Here is a 17,578-nt window from a genome sequence, read left to right as displayed (position 1 = left end):
TGCAAAGGATGTTGTGGTGAGACAAAAGTATTTTTGGTGCTTCCAAACAAACTAGAGAAAAATGTAAAAAAAAAAAAAAGAAAAAAAAGTTAGCAGGTGACTCAATGGCCCAGCTGCATTCACATATACAAACCACCCCCAAAGTCCTAAAAGAACTACTTTGCTGTACAACAAAATGTCCTTTCTAGACATGTAAATCTTTCTGTGTAAATAACAGAAATATCAAAACCACACTTTAACAGGATTGCAGTGGCTCACTGTCAGAGGGACTGCAAAGTCTGCCCTTCACTTGTCACACTTTTCCACTACACAGTCAAAAAATGAACTGCGAAACCACTACCAGATTAACTTCAATGACATTGCAGATAAAAGCAGTTTCATTTGCAACCAAAACCCTATTTAAAATTTCCCTCTCAGTTAACTGAAACCCATCATACAAAAATGTGTGACACTAGGATTCTATTTTATCTGTGTACCAAGAGAAAAAACAAAACATTACTCATGTAATGTACTGCAAAATTCACTGTAAAAGCAGGGCACCCTCTTGTGGCTACATAGTATAACATTATTCAGCCAGGACTGTACAAAACCACACACACAAAACTGCAACAGAAGCTTTACGATATGGTATAAATTAGATTTTTATTGTACAGTTGTGTTCTGATTAGAATTAGAACTAGCAAAACAAATAATAAAAATGATCAAAAAGTGATTACCTACTCACTCATAACAGTGAGACAGATAAGAACAAACAATGCAAATGATAATTCAGTTTCTAAGAAGGCCATTGCCAATGAAGCCATATACAATAGGGGTGATTCCCAACGCCCACTTTTATTGTATTAATTTAAAATTCTCTGGGTCAGTTCTGCCTTAAGTCTATCTTATCAACCACGGGAGGCCAGGCAACACATCTAGCCATCTTCTCCGATAATATATGCACACAGGCCAAGCAATCAATGTTGGCAGTCTTTTTTCATCTGCTCAATTAGTATGCAGTAGGTATTTCTCATTACGTAAAGGTGTATGTGAGCAACAAGCAACTCTCCTCCCCGTGATCCACTCATACTTATTTCAGTTAAGCAGACATTGGTCACCAGACATATGCCAGGCTGAATAAAGGAGGCAGGCCTGACACATGGCTGGTAAGTGAGGCTAGGTCTGACTCTGCTCCAGTCATAAATTGACACAATTCACATAAGAGGACACAAGGCCATGCTGAAGTACAGTCCTGAAACATGGGACAGTTTTGGAGGAACCAGAAACACTTTTTTGACTGAGAAGGGGTAATTATTTTTCATCTTCTGGCCACGGCCAGGATGGATACACTTGAACACCCATTCACAAGAGCTATGGGAAGATATAATTATTCTATTTAATATTGTTTGGCAGCTTTTCAAAAACTTAAGTGAAGCACTTGCGGGAAGAGCCTCTCACTACAGAAAAAGAAAGAAGCACTCCCTCCAGGCATGACTGTGCCTTTGCAGGGATGAAAGTCTCAGTATTTCTAATTGGACTCACCAAATACCTTGACAATCCCTCCTCCTACCCCCAGAGATTAATGTAATCAACCCCCTGCTTAAAGGGAACATCATGATCCCAAGTTAGGCTGCCAATTATTTGCCTACATATATAAAGTAGACAAATCCAAGCAGAATCACTCCACTAGTATGCACTTTGAGATCTTCTGACTAATATCAGATACTGCTTTGTAGATTCAAGCAGCTCCCATCCCACACTCGCTACACAGCCTCTACTTTAACAGCTCACAAACATACAGACGCACGTGTGCCCATGCACAAGCATGCACACTGTTCTTCTGTATCAGCTCCTGGTAATCAGTCTGCAGTCTGGAGAGCCAGAGGAGGGAGTGCGTGCTGAAGGGGTGTTCCGGGGGGGGGGTGGGCAGTCACAATTAGGCAGTCAGCGGCAGCTCACTGGGGGAGCTGCAGCAGTGTGCCCTGACCAGAGGGCAGGTAGGTGACATTGCGGGAGCGGGAGAGCTGGAAGGCGATGTCCTCAGCCGCCTCTAGCTTGCGCAGCTCCACCAGCCCGTCGCCCGCAGACGCCAGGGAATTGGCGATGAGAAGGGCGGCCTGGGAGTCACCCTCCGCAGAGATTATGGCAGCCTGCTTCTGCTGCTCGGCCTGCGGGAGAGATAGAGGGAGTCACAGCGCTGCTGCCTGGGAGAGCTCAGGCCCTGGCACAGATACAGTGCCCTCTTTGTGTCTCAACAATTAAGTGAACATCCGTGAGTGATGGACACACTCATAGGCCTGGTCCAATCAGAAAAGGGTTATGCACCAATAACTAGGACACCACCCTGCACTTTTGGACAAATTACTAATTTCCAGCTTAATGGCACTAAGTAAAATACACAGTAGTGATTAGCCTGTGGAGCCCAAGACCTCCAAACTCCAAGAGAGAGGACTTACACAGTCCCCACTCCCTACCACCTGCAACCTCTAATATTTAATAATTACCTGACATGTAGTATTGTATGTATTGTATCTAATATGTATTTTGGATTCTGTGTTCTAGTGACTGATGTATCGTGGTATACTTGGCTTCCGTTGCGTAGTCAGATTGCACAAGTTAACTTCTGGTAGGGTTTGAATAGTGTTACGCTCACACTCACTTGTTTGGGAGTGCTGTTAGCCTGGTGTGACTCTGTTGCTCATTTAACTTGAATGGATACACTTATGTTCTATTGTGCTGGAAGTTGCTCTGGATAAGACCATCTGCTAAATGCATGTAATGTAATGCAATGGCTGCAGGGGAGAACGAAGTGCAGATTACAATCATGCACTTTCACATTGAAACACAAGAGTAACAGAAAACACAGAGCCCCTGTCCCATATATCCAACAAACACACACATACACACACACCATTGGTCAACCCCAACCCCATCTCCACACACATACCTTTTCCACAACGAATCGTGCCCTTTCAGCCTCCTGCTGCGCCACCTGCTTCATCTCCACAGCCTCTGTGAACTCCTTCCCGAACGTCAGGTGAGTCTGTGTGGAGACAGTCTGCGCTTAGCTGGGCAATGCAACCACCTTCACCATGCAGCATCTGCAGTACTGATTCTCATCACGTCAGAGGCCCAGCTGACCCATTTTATAGGTCGAACTGACTACTTCATTGACTACGTAAATTTTTGCCCAGAAATCGGAGGAATGGTATTGTGAGGAGGTACCAGTGAGACATCATCCAGGATCAGGCCAAAGGTGGAGGCTCGCTCGGTCAAGTCCTCGCTGACCTGCCGGGACACCAGCTCCCTCTGGGTGATCAGCTCCCCCGCATCAAACCGCGCCTGCATGGGAGACAACATACACACACACCGTTCCACACCACAAACAGCATACTCATCTCACAACGCTCATGCTGGACTTGAGCCACTTCCCTGAGCACAGTACCACCCTCTGCGCCACAGATTGAGTGTAGAGCTGTCTGCCTCTCCCCATGATCCAGTGACTGGCATTCAACCTTCAACCCCCACCGCCTCCTCCAAACACACACATGTACACACACTCACCACCACGGACTTGAGGACCTCAGTGGTGATGGAGGGCAGCACCCTCTCATCGTAGTCCTCCCCGATGCTGGTGAAGATCCGTGGCAGCTGGGCCGCTATCGGCCGGAACAGGATTCGGAGCGTGATGTTCACATTCTGCAGATCTGCGGGGGGGGGGGGGGGGGGGGGGGGGGGGGGTTAGAGGTTGTCATAACGATGGAGAGGTTACAAAGAGCATCAAAGTCATCTTCAGCTGAAGTGTGAAGAAGCAGTTTGGGAATATGGCTTGTAACCGGGGGGATGGTGGTCTGAAATGGGACATAGTATTTTACCAATGAGCACGACTGTTAGATATTTACTCTGGCAAATATCTAAGTAGCTGTATAAAGGGGTAATATACAAGCCATATAAATTACTAAGGGAACGTATACAGAAAGAAGGGTGGACAATATGACCTTGAGTAAAAACTAGAACCTTCCAGTGTCATTGTCACAACAGGGCCACAACAAAAATGTTTTCAAAATTCTGACACATTCATTTAATATACTGCTGAATTGTCAAATTATTATCAAGCCCCATGTTTATATGAACGTAATACATGGTTCACTTTTCACCTGAGGGGGAGGCAACAGGATTGCAACATGATTTGATGCCTCTGGTGAGACGAGAGGGATAACTTGAACACTCCTTGATCGAGAGCACCCTCTTTGGTGATGGCTATACTTGCACTCCTACACTGAAATGGTAATTGCAATTAAGTAAATATTGGGGAGGGGGCAGAGAGCGCACCAAGAGGGAGAAGTGGAAGCTAAACACCACTGTGAGAGCTATTCAGAACACGCGATGATGCAATGGCCTGGTGGTCAGTGCAGCTCTGATATGAGGGGAAGGGGAATGGTGTGTTACCTTTGCTGCCAGTGATGACGGGCACACTGCGGGGGCGAGAGCGGCAGTCAAAGATGATGGGCTTCTGCACCCAGGGGATGAGGAAGTGGGTGCCCTCTCCCACAACTAAGTCTTGCACCCCCCGAAACCTGTCGAAGATCACGGCACCATGCCCAGCATCCACTGAAACGACAGCAGAATCTCAGCTCCACCAAGTCATCCTTTGAGCTGTCAGTTAGAAACTTTCTTGTGCATGGCTATAGATCTGTTTTTAACCTGCATATGAGCCAGATGAAGAATCAACAAAGTGCATGTGGGAAGTGATCAGTCAAACAAGTATTCAAAACACCAGGCCTGAAACAACTACACTGGCACTGTAACACTGTGCCCATGGTGCTGGGCAAACAGTATATATGATACAACACATAGCTAACATAATGGCACTTGACTCTCCAGCTAATTCAACACTCACCATTATAGAGAGCTGAGTTCATGACCCCTGCACCCACTGCCACCGCCAGACCCAGCTTCCCGATAGACTCAAATATTTTTGCCATGTTTGCGTCTCAGGAGCCTTTCTAAAAAAAAAAAAAAAAACAGAAGACCCTCAAGTCCTTTGCGGCAAAACAATTTACGCATGAAAAGTAGATGCAAAACAAATGACTAACATCAACCACCCTAATCTGAGTAAAACGCTAAACCCGATGCGTAAACCAACCCTCACAAACCGCCTGGGTGAAATACCACATCACCGGGTAATCGGTTCTGTGCCGGCCATGTGTTGAGTAAGCAAGTATACAGTGACCTTCTTTATAAGGACGCATCACTTCACAGTCAGGACTTTCGATTAATGTAAATAATAATGTATCCGTGCAGTGTCCGCTCTGAGATCATACGCAAACAACCTAAAACCACATAAGTAGCCCGATGTCTGACAGCACAATCGGTTGCTCCAAGGTAGCTAAAAACACACGTGCGGATATTTGTTCAAATATTTTAGCATTTTACACGTGAATAATCTCTGGGTATGTAGCTAGTCTTGCGTCAGTTCTCCTTTTTTAAAATATCACCGAATGCCACGGCGGACCGACTGACCAGTCTGTGACCCCAGCTGAACCTGAACTGGCGAGCAAGCTCACTCTGGCCATCAACTGTAGACCAACTGCGGTAACGTAACATAGTTGCGTAAGGACCAGAGAGCTGACCAGATAGCTAAATAACTCTATACATACGAAAATAACAACTTATAACAATAATTACATGAATTTACTGTCTACAGATTATTACCAGTCTTAACACATGATGGATATCGACTGATCGGCTAACTGGGCAGCTAGCTAGTGCTCGAACTTTCAAAGCATGCTCTCTTGCCAGATAGCAATCTAATTCTTATTGCTATGCATAGTGCTTACAGAAATCTAACATTCTGGGTAACGGTGAGTAATATCATAGCTCAGTTCCCCTATTTACAATGTCTAAACCCTGTTATGTTGTCATTGTACCTTTGTACCTTTAGTTCTGTCAGTTTGACCTCCACACCAGCTACTCCACAACGCCACATGAAATTGGGAACTCACTGCGCATGATTGGCAGGGTTACGAATAGCTCCTCTGATTGGTTTAATTCTCTGACTACAAGAGCGCTAGCGTTGAAGTGTTTTCGTTGCTTATTGGTTGTAGCAGAGAGACAGTCTTCCAGGATTGTGGTCAATGCAGTGGATATATTCTGGCTTTGCGTTGCAGAAAAGCTTACAATGCAGTAACTGTAACCCGAGTATTCTTCACTGATGCTGTTTTTTTTTTATTTTTTTTTTTAATGAAAACAGAAGATGCCTGGGACTGACATGTTGTGAATGGTCTTACCATTTAATAAAACTGGCTTTAGGAAAATAAAAAACGATGGTAATAAATAAAAACTGTGACTTAACCAATATTGTGTGCTGCACATTTTTCAGGTCCACAATGAAGCTTTTAAAAATACTGTGGAATGAAATAAAAAAACACACCTGAATTTTTTAAACATCTGTATGTGTATCTATTTTGCTTAAAAGTCCAGTATGATTTTTGTTCTAAGTACGAGGCAACTTTCTTTTCTTTCGTTCTTTCTATATTTCTTTCTGATTAGAAATCTATGCAAAGCTCAAATCTCCTGTCTTTATTTTTATATGACTGCATATAAGACACACTAAGACATAGAGAATGAGAATAGGTGTGGTACCGTAAGCATATGCACTCAAAAGAGTAAAAGCTGGATCAAGCTGTAAGACTTCAGCCAACATTTAATTTTTTTTACTCCGTTTATTCAAATAATGATTATTATTCAAAGCCTGTGTTACATGGGAAAAAGCAGGAAACCGCTGAAAGAGTTGTAGTATCCCATGTCGTCAAAGACACGGTTGTTTGCCGGGAGACGGACAAATACGCTGTCTCCCTCTTCAAGCTGGAGAACCACGGCGTTGCTGGCACTGTCATTCGTGTCTGATGGCGATTTGTCCCAAATGGAGACGGTCCTCATGTCGTTCTTCATCAGGACTACGTTGGTGCTAGGGGTTCCGTCAATGTTGTTGAAAGCAGAGAAACGGAAGTAGTACGCTCCCCTCACCCTGGCAGTGAAAATGCCTGCACGAGGGGAGAGGAGTGAGGGTGACCGGGAAGAAAGAGAGGGGGAACGAGATAGATTGAAGGTGGGAAAGGAGTAACAGTGGAAAGGAAATAAGAGAGAGAGTCAGATAGGTACAGAGGTTAACAGAAGGTATGGTACTGAGCGTTTTTGAAGTTAACAGAAGTATGATGAGTCATGAGGGAGTATGTTCTGGTCAGCCAAAAAATCAAGACTTTTGCTTGGGTTAAAAAATCCACCTCTCAAAGTAGTGCACACATACACCCACCCACACACACACACACACACACACACACACACACACACACACACACACAGAGGAATGGAAACACACACACAATACCTGTGGAGGGGTTGTAACAGTTGCCAATATTGGAAAATATCTTCTTATACTGCAGCACAGTGTCAATCGCGAAGGGTCCGATATTCCCACTACCAGATTCTCGGAGGGCTGCAGAGAATGCAACTTGTGGAAAATCTGAGAAAATGGAAATTTTTTGATTGTCATTAACATTGAATGGCAGGATGATTCTCTTAGGAACAGAGAAATGCTCAGGTAGCCAGCGAAGGTGATGTTACTTTGCAAGTCCCATCATGTCTTTTAAAGAGAACAGAAGAAGACAAACAATACAACATACTCAAGCGGTCCTGAAAGATGGTGACAAAACCTAGCAAAAGCCGTACGCTCATTACATTTTTCCCTTTAAACACTTTCACACCTAAGCCTGTCTCCTGTCTTCTAACATACTGTTCCGTATTAAATTTGCAATTGTAGATAGTGCAAAGCAGTGGTTAAAGCAGATCTAAGACTATCGGTCATATAGAAAACAAGGCAGAGAAACCAAATGAAGAAGTAAAAACCTGACCTTTCAGTTCTCTTTCCAGTTGTTCCACACGAGCTTCCAGCCTGCAGAGCTGTGAAGACAGTGTATTCTGAGAACAGCTGTCTTGCATTGCCAGTGCCATTTTCTTAGCCTGTTCATCTGTCTGCCCAAGTGCTGTTCCCACGAATAGGCAAAGAAGTAAAATCTGGTGTGCAGTCATTTCTTTCAGTCTCTCTGCAATACTAAGCAATGTACTGTCTTTATTCCCCTTTTTATAAACACCTATACACTGGGGCTATTGTTCATTAATGCTCTTTAAAGGAAGGCGGAAGTCTTCCCAGGTTAGTTGGCAAGATGTGCAAACATTTATTGTAATGATCTTCTGTTTGTCTTGGATTATATTTTACATAGTAAAGGGGAGAAGTATTTACTTGTTCTTCTTGAATTCATGCTCTTGCTCAAGAACTCTAATCCCTGAATACATATTTGGAAGTTGTGCAACAGTCCCTCTTCTTCTCTCTCCTCCCATTTCTGCTTCCTCAACCTGAGGCCTTCCCACCTCTAGAACCATTGTAGCTTTTGCAAGCACACAAACTACAGACAATCTGCGCTGTTTCGCGATCATAATCATTTACTCCATTTACCCGATTGGTGTCAATTATTTTGTGAATTATTTGTTTTATCGTTAATCAAGGAAGATAAAGGGGAACAGGTTGCAAGTAATGATAGATTTAAAGGTAATGTTTCAGCCTCCCCTGTTTCCAGCTCACCAGCTGCCACTGTCTAGAACATCTGCTCTATTGACTAGATTAATGTAAATATAGCTCTCCTGTAGTGTCAGCAGCCTTTTAAACCCAGAGGAGCATTATTTGCAGATGTAGAAGACTCTCCCCATTCAACATTTCCACTGTCATCATGTACATTAATTTCTTCCATTTTTATGAAACATTCAATTTAATAATTCTACAGGTGTATCTTTACCACAGACAATTACCTGTGAATTAGGTACAAATAGGCAAAACTGCTCATATCTAGGTTTCAAACCCGCAAATGGATGGAGCTTTCATATGCTATCAATGACTCACTGATTCAAATGAACCATAATGCTTTGCTATGGAAAGTAAGGTAATTTCATTGGTTCGTGCAAGTCAGTCATCGACAGCACTGTTTCACTTTCCTCTGTCATCACTAATGCAAAGATAGATGAAACAATTACAATTACATCAACTACACCTTATAATATTTACATTTATCCAACCATTCTGTGCCAATCGTGTTGAAGAAAAGGGAAGAAGTGTGACTTAACTTCTGGTCAGCATCACCAACATGGTTGATGTGAGAAGGACCCTGATATTAGTGCTGAGCTGAGGAGGGGCATGTTTTCCATAATGATGGGAGGAGGGTGTGGCCCTGGAATGCTACCTAGGTCTGTGCCTTTTCCACAAGCACACATGTATTGAGTCTGCAGACATGAGGGAGCTGTGGGTGGCTTTGTTGCTTGTGGTGGGGTGCAGCCTGGGTCAGCAGAAAGGTGAGCTGTGGGACTGTGGGAGATTGGTGTCTGTGGACATCAGCAAGGGTGCAGTGTGGAGACAGCTGGGTTAGGGTGATTGGTCTTGGGTGATTGAAGTTTACTTATGGCAGGCTGGAGACTGGGATGGGGGTGGACTATAACTGAGTGAAATAAGATTAATGCCTCAGCATGCATGCAAAGTGCAGTAACCGAAATACTTGTTCTTCTGTGCTTCAATGCTGCATTCAAACTGCTGCTGTGAAACTCTGGCAGCGCCAGTGAGGGTGCAAAATTATGAAAGTAAATCAGGAATAAGCAGTGGTTATGCTGTGATTGTCAAAAAGTAGAACTCTCTAGCCATATTGGATAACTGGTCAAATTTCTGGCCAAAACATCTCTCTTGTGATTTTTGGAAGAGGATTGTGACTTTCTGGGAGCAGGGAAAATACTATGTGCCTGTTGCTGTGGAAAATTCATTAAATTGTCATCTACTCTCAGAGATGAATTCTACCTCACTCCCCTAGATATAACCACTGGGAGCGAGAGGAAGAAAATCGACAATGGAAAAATACAAAAAAAAAAAAGAATGTAAAAGATATCCTAAGAAAATATCTTTTCTGTTGGCAGGTGATGCGTTACTGGGGTTTTTTTGCATTCCTTGTTGTCTCATTCTCCCTCTCTTTTCAATCCTTCCTCTCTTTTTTTCCTCTCTCAGGAGGGCCCAGGTCTGTGCTACGGTGTCAGCTGTTTCCAGGGCGACTGAGGCAGCTGGATGCAGGTCATGGCGGGGTATATGGGGTGGGCTTTGACAATCAGGCCAAGAGGCTGGTGGGGATGTGCTGGGTGCCACTGGATGGTCTGATGAAACATGTCAGCGTAGGTCCTTCGGGTGTTTGGGGGACTGATCAACAAAACAACTTCTACAAACTGGATGAGGACACCTGGACTCAGATTCCAGGTATGCTTTATTCTACAATGGTAGAATTTGTGGTTATGAGGGATTAGAGCATAAAAAGGATTGAGGGAGGTGGATTTAAGGTATAGTAATGGTATAGTAATGAACCTGTCAGTTCAGAGACATTACTGACTATACAAATATGCCGCAGTTAGGCTGCCTGATTTGTCTTCTTGTCAGACAGCTGCAGTTTACATTTACATTTTTTCATTTGGCAGACGCTTTTATCCAAAGCGACTTACAAGTTAGGCAGAGTACAACACTAGCTAGCTGGTAGAGACACAAGTGCATTAAACCATTACATTTGAAGCTATTTTTTTAAAGGAAAACAGAGTTTAAGACATAAGAAATTGTTTTAGGTGGTAGTGATTCAGTTGGTCAGATAAGTGTGGAAGAGCTGTGTCTTCAGATGTTTCTTTAAAATATTGAGGGATTTGGTAGAACGGATGAAGTGTGGAAGGTCATACCACCATCGGGGGACAATGGCAGAGGGAGTTCTGGATTGTGATTTTGTGCCGCGATGTGACGGGACCACCAGAGCGTAATGGTAGGGAGGGAATATAGGCTTATTCAGGTAAGTAGGTGCAGCTTTGTTGGTTGCTCTAAACACAAGCAACAAGGCTGTGTACTTGATGTGGGCAGCTACAGGGAGCCAGTGGAGCAAGATAAAGAGAGGTGTAACATGGGCCTTTTTTGCCTGGTTAAAAGGCAGATGAGCAGCCACGTTTTGTATCGACTGCAGAGGCTTAATGGTGCATGCAGGAAGGCCAGCCAAGAGAGAATTGCAGTAGTCCAGTCTTGAGATGAAAAGAGCCTGGAGAAGGAGCTGTGCAGCATGCTCAGATAGATAGGGCCTGATTTTCCTGATTGTTTTACAGCACAAATCTGCATGATCGGGCAGTCATCACAATGTGAAAGTTTAGCTGGTCATCAGACACTACCTCCAGATTCCTTGCAGACCAAGATGGAGTTACTGTTGTCGAGCCAAGCTGTACGGTGATGTCGTGTTGAATGGACGGGCTGGCTGAGATCACAAGGTGCTCCGTCTTAGACAGAATGAGTTGAAGGTGGCATTCCTTCATCCAAACTGAGATGTCTGAGGCGCAGGCGGAGATTTGTGTTGAGACCGTGGGGTCATCAGCATGGAATCAGAAGTAGAGTTGGGTGTCACTGGCATAGCAGTGGAGTGATAAAGAGTGGTAAAAAGTGATACCTTGGTCTCTCTCTCTCTCTCTCTCTCTCTCTCTCTTTCCTTCTTGCTCACTCTCTGCCAACCTCAGGGGAGCTGGAGCAGGTGGATGCAGGGGGCATAGGTTTCCTGACGGGGGTAAAGCACTGTCACCTTGCCTACTGTGCAGACACTACAGCTGGCACACAGAGTTTCAACTGGACCCTGCTGCCTGGCAAGTTACAATACCAGTCCTGTGGACCCCAGGCCTGCTGGGGCGTGGGCGAGGCTGGAGAGGTGTATGTGAGGACGGGCGTGCGGGCAGGAGACTGCGCAGGCACTGTGGGATTGGTGGACACAAAGCCCTGCATGGCCAAGGTGGAGGTGGGCTCCGACGGCTCCGTGTTTGGGCTGAGCTCCATCGGAGTGCCTTACGAGAGGTGCGACAAGCACAAAGCTGGACACGGCACACACGAAAAAACACAGAAACACACACACACGCACACACACAATACCTGTGGAGGGACTGTAGTCATTGCTTGTAACTTTTAATGAGAAAAAGAAAGTAATTTGTTCAAAAGAAGAGGTCAGTCCCAAAAGGTTCAAATATAGTTGTTAACATGAGCAAGGCAAAGATGGCAAATATAATGCGAATACTAACCTATATCCCTTTTTTGGCTGGATTTTCAGAGTTGGCATCAGTACCAGTAACCCACGTGGGACAGGATGGGTGCGTCTGCGTGGTGTGGAGGCCATCCACAGCCTCTCCTATGATCGATGCACTCTCTGGCTCGTCAACTACCTGGGCCAAGTTCGCCGCTGCTTCAGAGTGCCAAGCAAGAAATAGTTCTCTCTCTCTCTCTCTCTCTCTCTCTCTCACACACACACACATTCCTTTTTCTTTCTCTCTCACTTTCTCTGCCTCTTCCTGCATATTGCCCACTCCCACTATCTCCTTTTCTTAAGTCATCTTCTACACCTTGAACTTCAGAAATTAAGACAGTACTTGAACGGCTGTATAGCCCACAGGAATCAGATAGGTTCTTACTGTCAGCCTCATGTTGGGGGCTTTGTTACATAACATAGAGGGATTTGCTTAGCAAAATACACAGACATGAATTATAATTATACAAAATAGGTGGTTTAAAGGCTGCTGTTCTCTGCCACGTAATGTGCGCCCATCAGAACTTCACCCGAGGTACAGAAACTGTAAAAAGCGAGAAATTTTGCTCCTTACAGTTGATTACAATAGTTAAAACGAACACACAGAAACACATTATATATAGTAAATGTCCATCATCACCATAAACACTAATATTCATCCCATCAAAAGGTGCATTGAGGTAATTTAACAGTGTCCACTTTTACATCTAATGACGTATAGCACATCTTAATGCTGAATACCACATCTTCAAGAATTGCTCTGCTCTTTCAGAAATGGTGAAGGCGCTCTTGACTGTACTGTAGTTAGTTATACTGTAGTTATACTCTACTGTACTTAGTTATATATAACTACAAATCAACCAATTATCTTGAAGACAACACATATTAAAACAGACTATTAGAGTATCAATGAGTCTTCTGATTGAGGAGATTTTTAAATTTGCAATATTTTCAACAATATTAAATGATCGAGAACAGAATTTTGTGTTCATGTAATTATTATCTATCCTATCTCTACATATGTATTAATTTCAGACCCTTTCTCACCATACCTTGTGGGGTCTCAACACACCCAGCCCCAAAGACACACAGACAAATGAACGCTTACTGTTTTTCAATGGGAACTGGATGGGGTGCTTTCATTTGCAGCTCTGAAGTGGCCCTCTCGAGAGCACAATAGTGACTGGAAGGAATCAGGCAAACACTCTGATTTGCATTGCTCAAATCTAAAATTCCCCAGATGTGACAATTTGTTTAACCTGAAGTGCAACACGAGCTTGCACGAACACACACACACACACACACACACATACAGAGATGTACCGCAAAGGAAGCCTGGTGAATAAGTCTGATTCATAACAGGACATTTGACACTAAAACTGATAATTGTGCAGTAAACCAAACGTTTTCAATGAAAATCCTCACCTACAGATGTTAATGGATAAATTGTTATAAACATTTAAGAGAAAGATTCATAAAAGATTGTCAAAAAGATTGTCAGGACCTTGCTCATAATAATCAAACTAGCAGGCGTCCAGCTCCTCGTTTCAAAAATTACCTTAACTGCAATCGTTTTGTGCGAACACATTGAACTGATCCAGGATCGGTGTTAGAAATATTCATTTGTGTTCATGTGCACCGAGAGGCTGTCTGAGCAACCTCAAACATTAACATGTTTCACTTTCTGTTTCTGGGAGATATCGGCATAAGTGCGTTGTCTTCGGCTGGACAATTGAACAAAAGGTAAAACGTAAACTGTACATCAGGACATAACGATGCGTACTTTATCAGATCAGTATGAAGGCAGGCTAACGTTACTTCGCAATGCTAACTATACCAGCTCCAGTGTGTTGTGTCACTATTTTAGATGATTTGCAGGTTTCTGCACTTCCTCAAACGTTTATTTTTTTCTGGTTGCGCACACGCATAACTTACTGTTAGATTTAGAATGGAAAACCCTTAAGATGCCCGTTCGAATCTGCAGGGCAAATAACTCATACAAGGAGAAGGGGTCAAAACAAGCAAATCAATCACGAAGTAGCACGTTAGTTGTGCGTGATGCGAACTGATTAAATAATCCATCGTGGAAACGGTACAGTAGTTACGGACTGTCTGCCATTAAACCTATGACTTAATGGTAAAAACATTACACGTATGAAATAAATTTTAACAACAATATATGCTCACAACATGTTGTCACTGCGATTTATACGATTTAAAACGAACGCCGGATTATATTAATCAAACCTGGCCTGTGCATTCCTGTGCAAACACATTTGTGTTGATTATACATATTAAACAAACACACATATAGGAACACAGTTACATTAACCTTTTTAGTCAGTGTATTTTGTTGATAAGTTCTGTTTAAATTTTGTAGAGTTCTGAATTTAAAAAAAAAAAAACACCAGCGAAGGGAAAGTCTAACAACAATAATAAGGCAAAGAGCTGCACGGGCAGAGCTATTTACACTCGCAGTATTTCTTGTCATGAATGTTTAAAATGTTTACGTAAGGATGCCATGCAAACTCAAGTTTCCAATCACAAATATTTTTCCTCAGTGGTGACACCCACGGTGTTATGATAGCTACCATGTCCATTTGTATGTCCACGGTAGGAAGCCATTCAAAACCATTCCCGCTAGATGGCAGCAAAGGGTTGCACCGTCAGGGTGAGTGGGCTGCCTACAGACGTTGAAGAGGACAGGCTGACAGACAAGCTGTACATCCACTTCCTGAGGGGCAAGCATGGAGGAGGGGAGGTCACTGCAGTGAAAATCAACAAGGCAATGCCTGGCTCTGCTCTCATCACCTTTGAGGACAGCAAAGGTCAGAAGGGGAAGGGACTGACTGCAGAAAGGGTGGGGCGACTTCTTTTTATAATACATGCAGTGGCCACTATTGCTCTGCTCATTAACTTGACTTTGTTTTACACAAGTTTGCAAATTGTAATGCGCATAGTCTTATGGTTTATGGCCTGTCGTCCTTGTGATTTAGAACAAACCGGAACCATGATGTGCAATTTAATTGAAGGGTCGGAATTGCTTACTGTTGCTGCTGTGCCAAAGTCTGATTCATTCTATTTGGTGACCTCACACAGTGGCTCAGAATGTGGTCCGATATGGAAAGCATGTTTTATTGGTGGATGACAAGAAGTACAAACTTGCCGTGAGTTTTCCCAGCAAAGAGGTTGATCCAGATAAGGTAATTAGAACACATTGCGGTATCACAATTGTGAATTGCTCCTGAACTATTTATTGTATGATGGAAAACATCTCCTTATTTCTGTCCTTGTTTATGTCTCTCCCAACCTCCTCTCAGGTTTTCTTGTGTATGATGGTGACAGTGGACTACAGTTGGCTACCTCTGGGGAAGGAGGCTGTGACCAGCCTGCACCAGAGTTTACCAGATGTCCATTGCAGCTTCAACCTTTTGGAACAACACTGCACACTGAAGGGACGCTACTCTGAGGTCAAGGCTCTGGTTACCCAGCTGCTGGGCATTGTGGACACACATGTGTCCTCAGACATCCACTTGTCTGGGACAAGCTCTGTTTGCGGATCTGTGGACCATCCCAACAACATTAGGGAACTAGGCGAGACCACACACTCAAAGCAGGTTTCCGGTATGGATCTGGATAGTCTGTGTTCTGTATCCCCAGAAAGTCCGACTCACAGTCAAGCACTGGAGGATAATGGTGACGCCGAAAAAACAACGCCCTTAAGGTATGATCCCCTGCTGCCGGATCACTCCCTGGTCATGGATGCTGACATCTTCCGCTATCTGCGGCAGCACTATGGTGAGGAGTACCAGCAAATCCTGAGCCAGCATGGGGTGGAGGTTGTGGACATGACCGCTAGAGATGTCACCACCCTTTTCCTGAACGCGAGGGCTGGAAGCAAGGGAAGGGGGATGCAGCAGGTGCAGCAGGTGCATGCACAGATTAGCAGGCTGTACCAGGAGACAGAGGCTCAGTTGTGCAAGGAACAACTGCCCAAGGAGCATGCATCAAAAGAGAACCTTCAGCTGGCCCTGGAGGTGTTGCAACTCCGCCTGCCCAAAGTGCAGCTTGGTGTGGACGATAGACACGTCTCCATTGTGGGCAGCAGCAGTGATGTCTTGGAAGCCAAGCAATTCCTGCTGGATCAGTGGGAGGAAGAGGGGGACACTAAGCCTGGGAGAGCTGGACATGACTTCCCTCCAGCAGTGACTGGGCTAGACTCCAGAGTGGGCAAGATGCTCAAGACCTACAGGGGTGGGAGGAGTGAGGGAGGCAGGGAGTACAAACTCGCTGCTAGATTCAGGGAAGCAGAGAGCAAGAATTCTGGGGAGGATGGGTTGGGGATCAGACTGAGCAACACAACGCCACATGGGAATACAATGAAGGACTCTTCCCCTACACTTAGGCAGAAGTCAGGAACTAAGCAGATACTGGGCAATGAACCAGTGTTAGGTGGTGGGCAGATGTTAGGTACAGGTAGTGCTCAGTCAGGGAAGGACATCCTTTTCAAAAAAATTGATCCTCTGGTGAGTAGGCCCTTTTTGGGTTCAGCTCTCTCTGATACAGTACTGCCCAGTGAAAACCTTCAGTTCACAACTTCCCCAAGCATTGTGGATCAAATGGACCTGTTCTCAGAGAGAAAGATCCAAACTGCTGCCACTCCCCATTTAGAGTCTGGGTCGCGAACAAACCTACGAAGGACTAACAGCTTCTCTGGCCCTATCAGGCCCAAGCAGGGTCCTATGGAGACTGACGGTGGGGTTGGCGGCTCTTTGGGGAAGCCAAACAGCACCAGGATCAACAGCTCAGCCAGCGGCAGAGAGTCGTGGGATGTCTGCAGTGCGGAGGTGAAGGCTCCTGCTCTTATGTGGCAGTACATGAAGGAGGCCTACCATACTCGGCTAAAGGACATGACCTCAGAGCTGCGATTGAAAGAAAAACAATCAGAGAGTGGCGTCACTCTTGTCCTCTGGGGGGTAAACCCATCCAAAGTGGACACCTGCCAGCAGGAGCTCCAGGAGCTTGTTGCCATGGTTGCCACTGACTTTCATGTGCAGGAGCTGCCACTGGCTAACCTCAGTGTGGCTGACCCTGAGGATGAGACTTTGGACATGTGCTGTGCAGAGGTGCGGCGCAGGTTCCGGAAAGTGAAGATCGAGCTGTGGAGAGAGAGCCTCTTTATTACTGGCCCCAAAGAGCTGTGCGTTCAGGTGGGAGGCGCCCTAATGGAGGTATTTCACAATGGGGCGGAGAAGAGCAAGAGACGTGAGGAGAAACTGCCAGAGCTGGGGGGACTGTCTGACACTTCTCACGACACCCATTCCAAACAGGTTATGTCTCAGTTGAAGACAAAACACATGCAGTACCAGGAATCCACCCCCAAGAGTCACACTGCACTGAAGGGAACCTCACTCCAAAGCAGGAGTCTC

The 17,578-nt window shown here is 44.7% G+C and overlaps 3 protein-coding genes across 4 annotated transcripts; 1 reads left to right on the top strand and 2 right to left on the bottom strand.

The window, feature by feature from the left end:
- Positions 1–688: 688 nt before the first annotated feature.
- LOC118794399 (prohibitin-like) lies at positions 689–5,987 on the bottom strand. 2 transcript variants are annotated; one of them, XM_036552646.1, is made up of 7 exons: positions 5,918–5,987; positions 4,880–4,985; positions 4,429–4,590; positions 3,544–3,686; positions 3,205–3,321; positions 2,927–3,022; positions 689–2,147 (listed from the first exon to the last, which is right to left on the bottom strand). In XM_036552646.1, exons 2-7 carry the CDS (start codon positions 4,962–4,964, stop codon positions 1,935–1,937), a joined length of 816 nt encoding a protein of 271 aa, XP_036408539.1. In that variant the 5' UTR covers positions 4,965–4,985; positions 5,918–5,987; the 3' UTR covers positions 689–1,934. The 2 variants fall into 2 exon arrangements, with proteins under 2 accessions (XP_036408539.1, XP_036408540.1); XM_036552647.1 differs by having other exon boundaries at positions 5,910–5,982.
- A 717-nt stretch (positions 5,988–6,704) lies between these two features.
- On the bottom strand, positions 6,705–8,083 carry LOC118793937 (complement C1q-like protein 2). The gene is made up of 3 exons (XM_036552029.1): positions 7,893–8,083; positions 7,370–7,504; positions 6,705–7,025 (listed from the first exon to the last, which is right to left on the bottom strand). The coding sequence occupies exons 1-3, from the start codon at positions 8,068–8,070 to the stop codon at positions 6,739–6,741; spliced, it is 600 nt and encodes a 199-aa protein (XP_036407922.1). The 5' UTR covers positions 8,071–8,083; the 3' UTR covers positions 6,705–6,738.
- A 1,237-nt stretch (positions 8,084–9,320) lies between these two features.
- Positions 9,321–12,333, top strand: LOC118794631 (fish-egg lectin-like). Its single transcript, XM_036552885.1, has 4 exons — positions 9,321–9,381; positions 10,079–10,321; positions 11,599–11,926; positions 12,177–12,333. The coding sequence occupies exons 1-4, from the start codon at positions 9,321–9,323 to the stop codon at positions 12,331–12,333; spliced, it is 789 nt and encodes a 262-aa protein (XP_036408778.1).
- The last annotated feature ends 5,245 nt before the right edge of the window (positions 12,334–17,578 follow it).

This window comes from Megalops cyprinoides, chromosome 19 (assembly GCF_013368585.1).
Source record: "Megalops cyprinoides isolate fMegCyp1 chromosome 19, fMegCyp1.pri, whole genome shotgun sequence".
NCBI classification, from domain to species: Eukaryota; Metazoa; Chordata; class Actinopteri; order Elopiformes; family Megalopidae; genus Megalops; species Megalops cyprinoides.
Note: the sequence above shows the minus strand (reverse complement) of the source record. Positions and strands in the feature narration are given on the sequence as shown.

Coding starts and splice junctions, on each gene's coding strand:
- LOC118794399 (XM_036552646.1), bottom strand. CDS start 4,964: ATGGCAAAAATATTTGAGTCTATCGGGAAGCTGGGTCTGGCGGTGGCA. Junction 3,023..3,204: donor TCCTGGATGATGTCTCACTG/GTACCTCCTCAC, acceptor GTCTCCACACAG/ACTCACCTGACGTTCGGGAA. Junction 2,148..2,926: donor CACGATTCGTTGTGGAAAAG/GTATGTGTGTGG, acceptor TCTCTCCCGCAG/GCCGAGCAGCAGAAGCAGGC.
- LOC118793937 (XM_036552029.1), bottom strand. CDS start 8,070: ATGACTGCACACCAGATTTTACTTCTTTGCCTATTCGTGGGAACAGCA. Junction 7,505..7,892: donor ACTGGAAAGAGAACTGAAAG/GTCAGGTTTTTA, acceptor CCATTTTCTCAG/ATTTTCCACAAGTTGCATTC. Junction 7,026..7,369: donor CTGTTACAACCCCTCCACAG/GTATTGTGTGTG, acceptor CCCCTCGTGCAG/GCATTTTCACTGCCAGGGTG.
- LOC118794631 (XM_036552885.1), top strand. CDS start 9,321: ATGAGGGAGCTGTGGGTGGCTTTGTTGCTTGTGGTGGGGTGCAGCCTG. Junction 9,382..10,078: donor CAGCCTGGGTCAGCAGAAAG/GTGAGCTGTGGG, acceptor TTCCTCTCTCAG/GAGGGCCCAGGTCTGTGCTA. Junction 11,927..12,176: donor ATCGGAGTGCCTTACGAGAG/GTGCGACAAGCA, acceptor CTGGATTTTCAG/AGTTGGCATCAGTACCAGTA.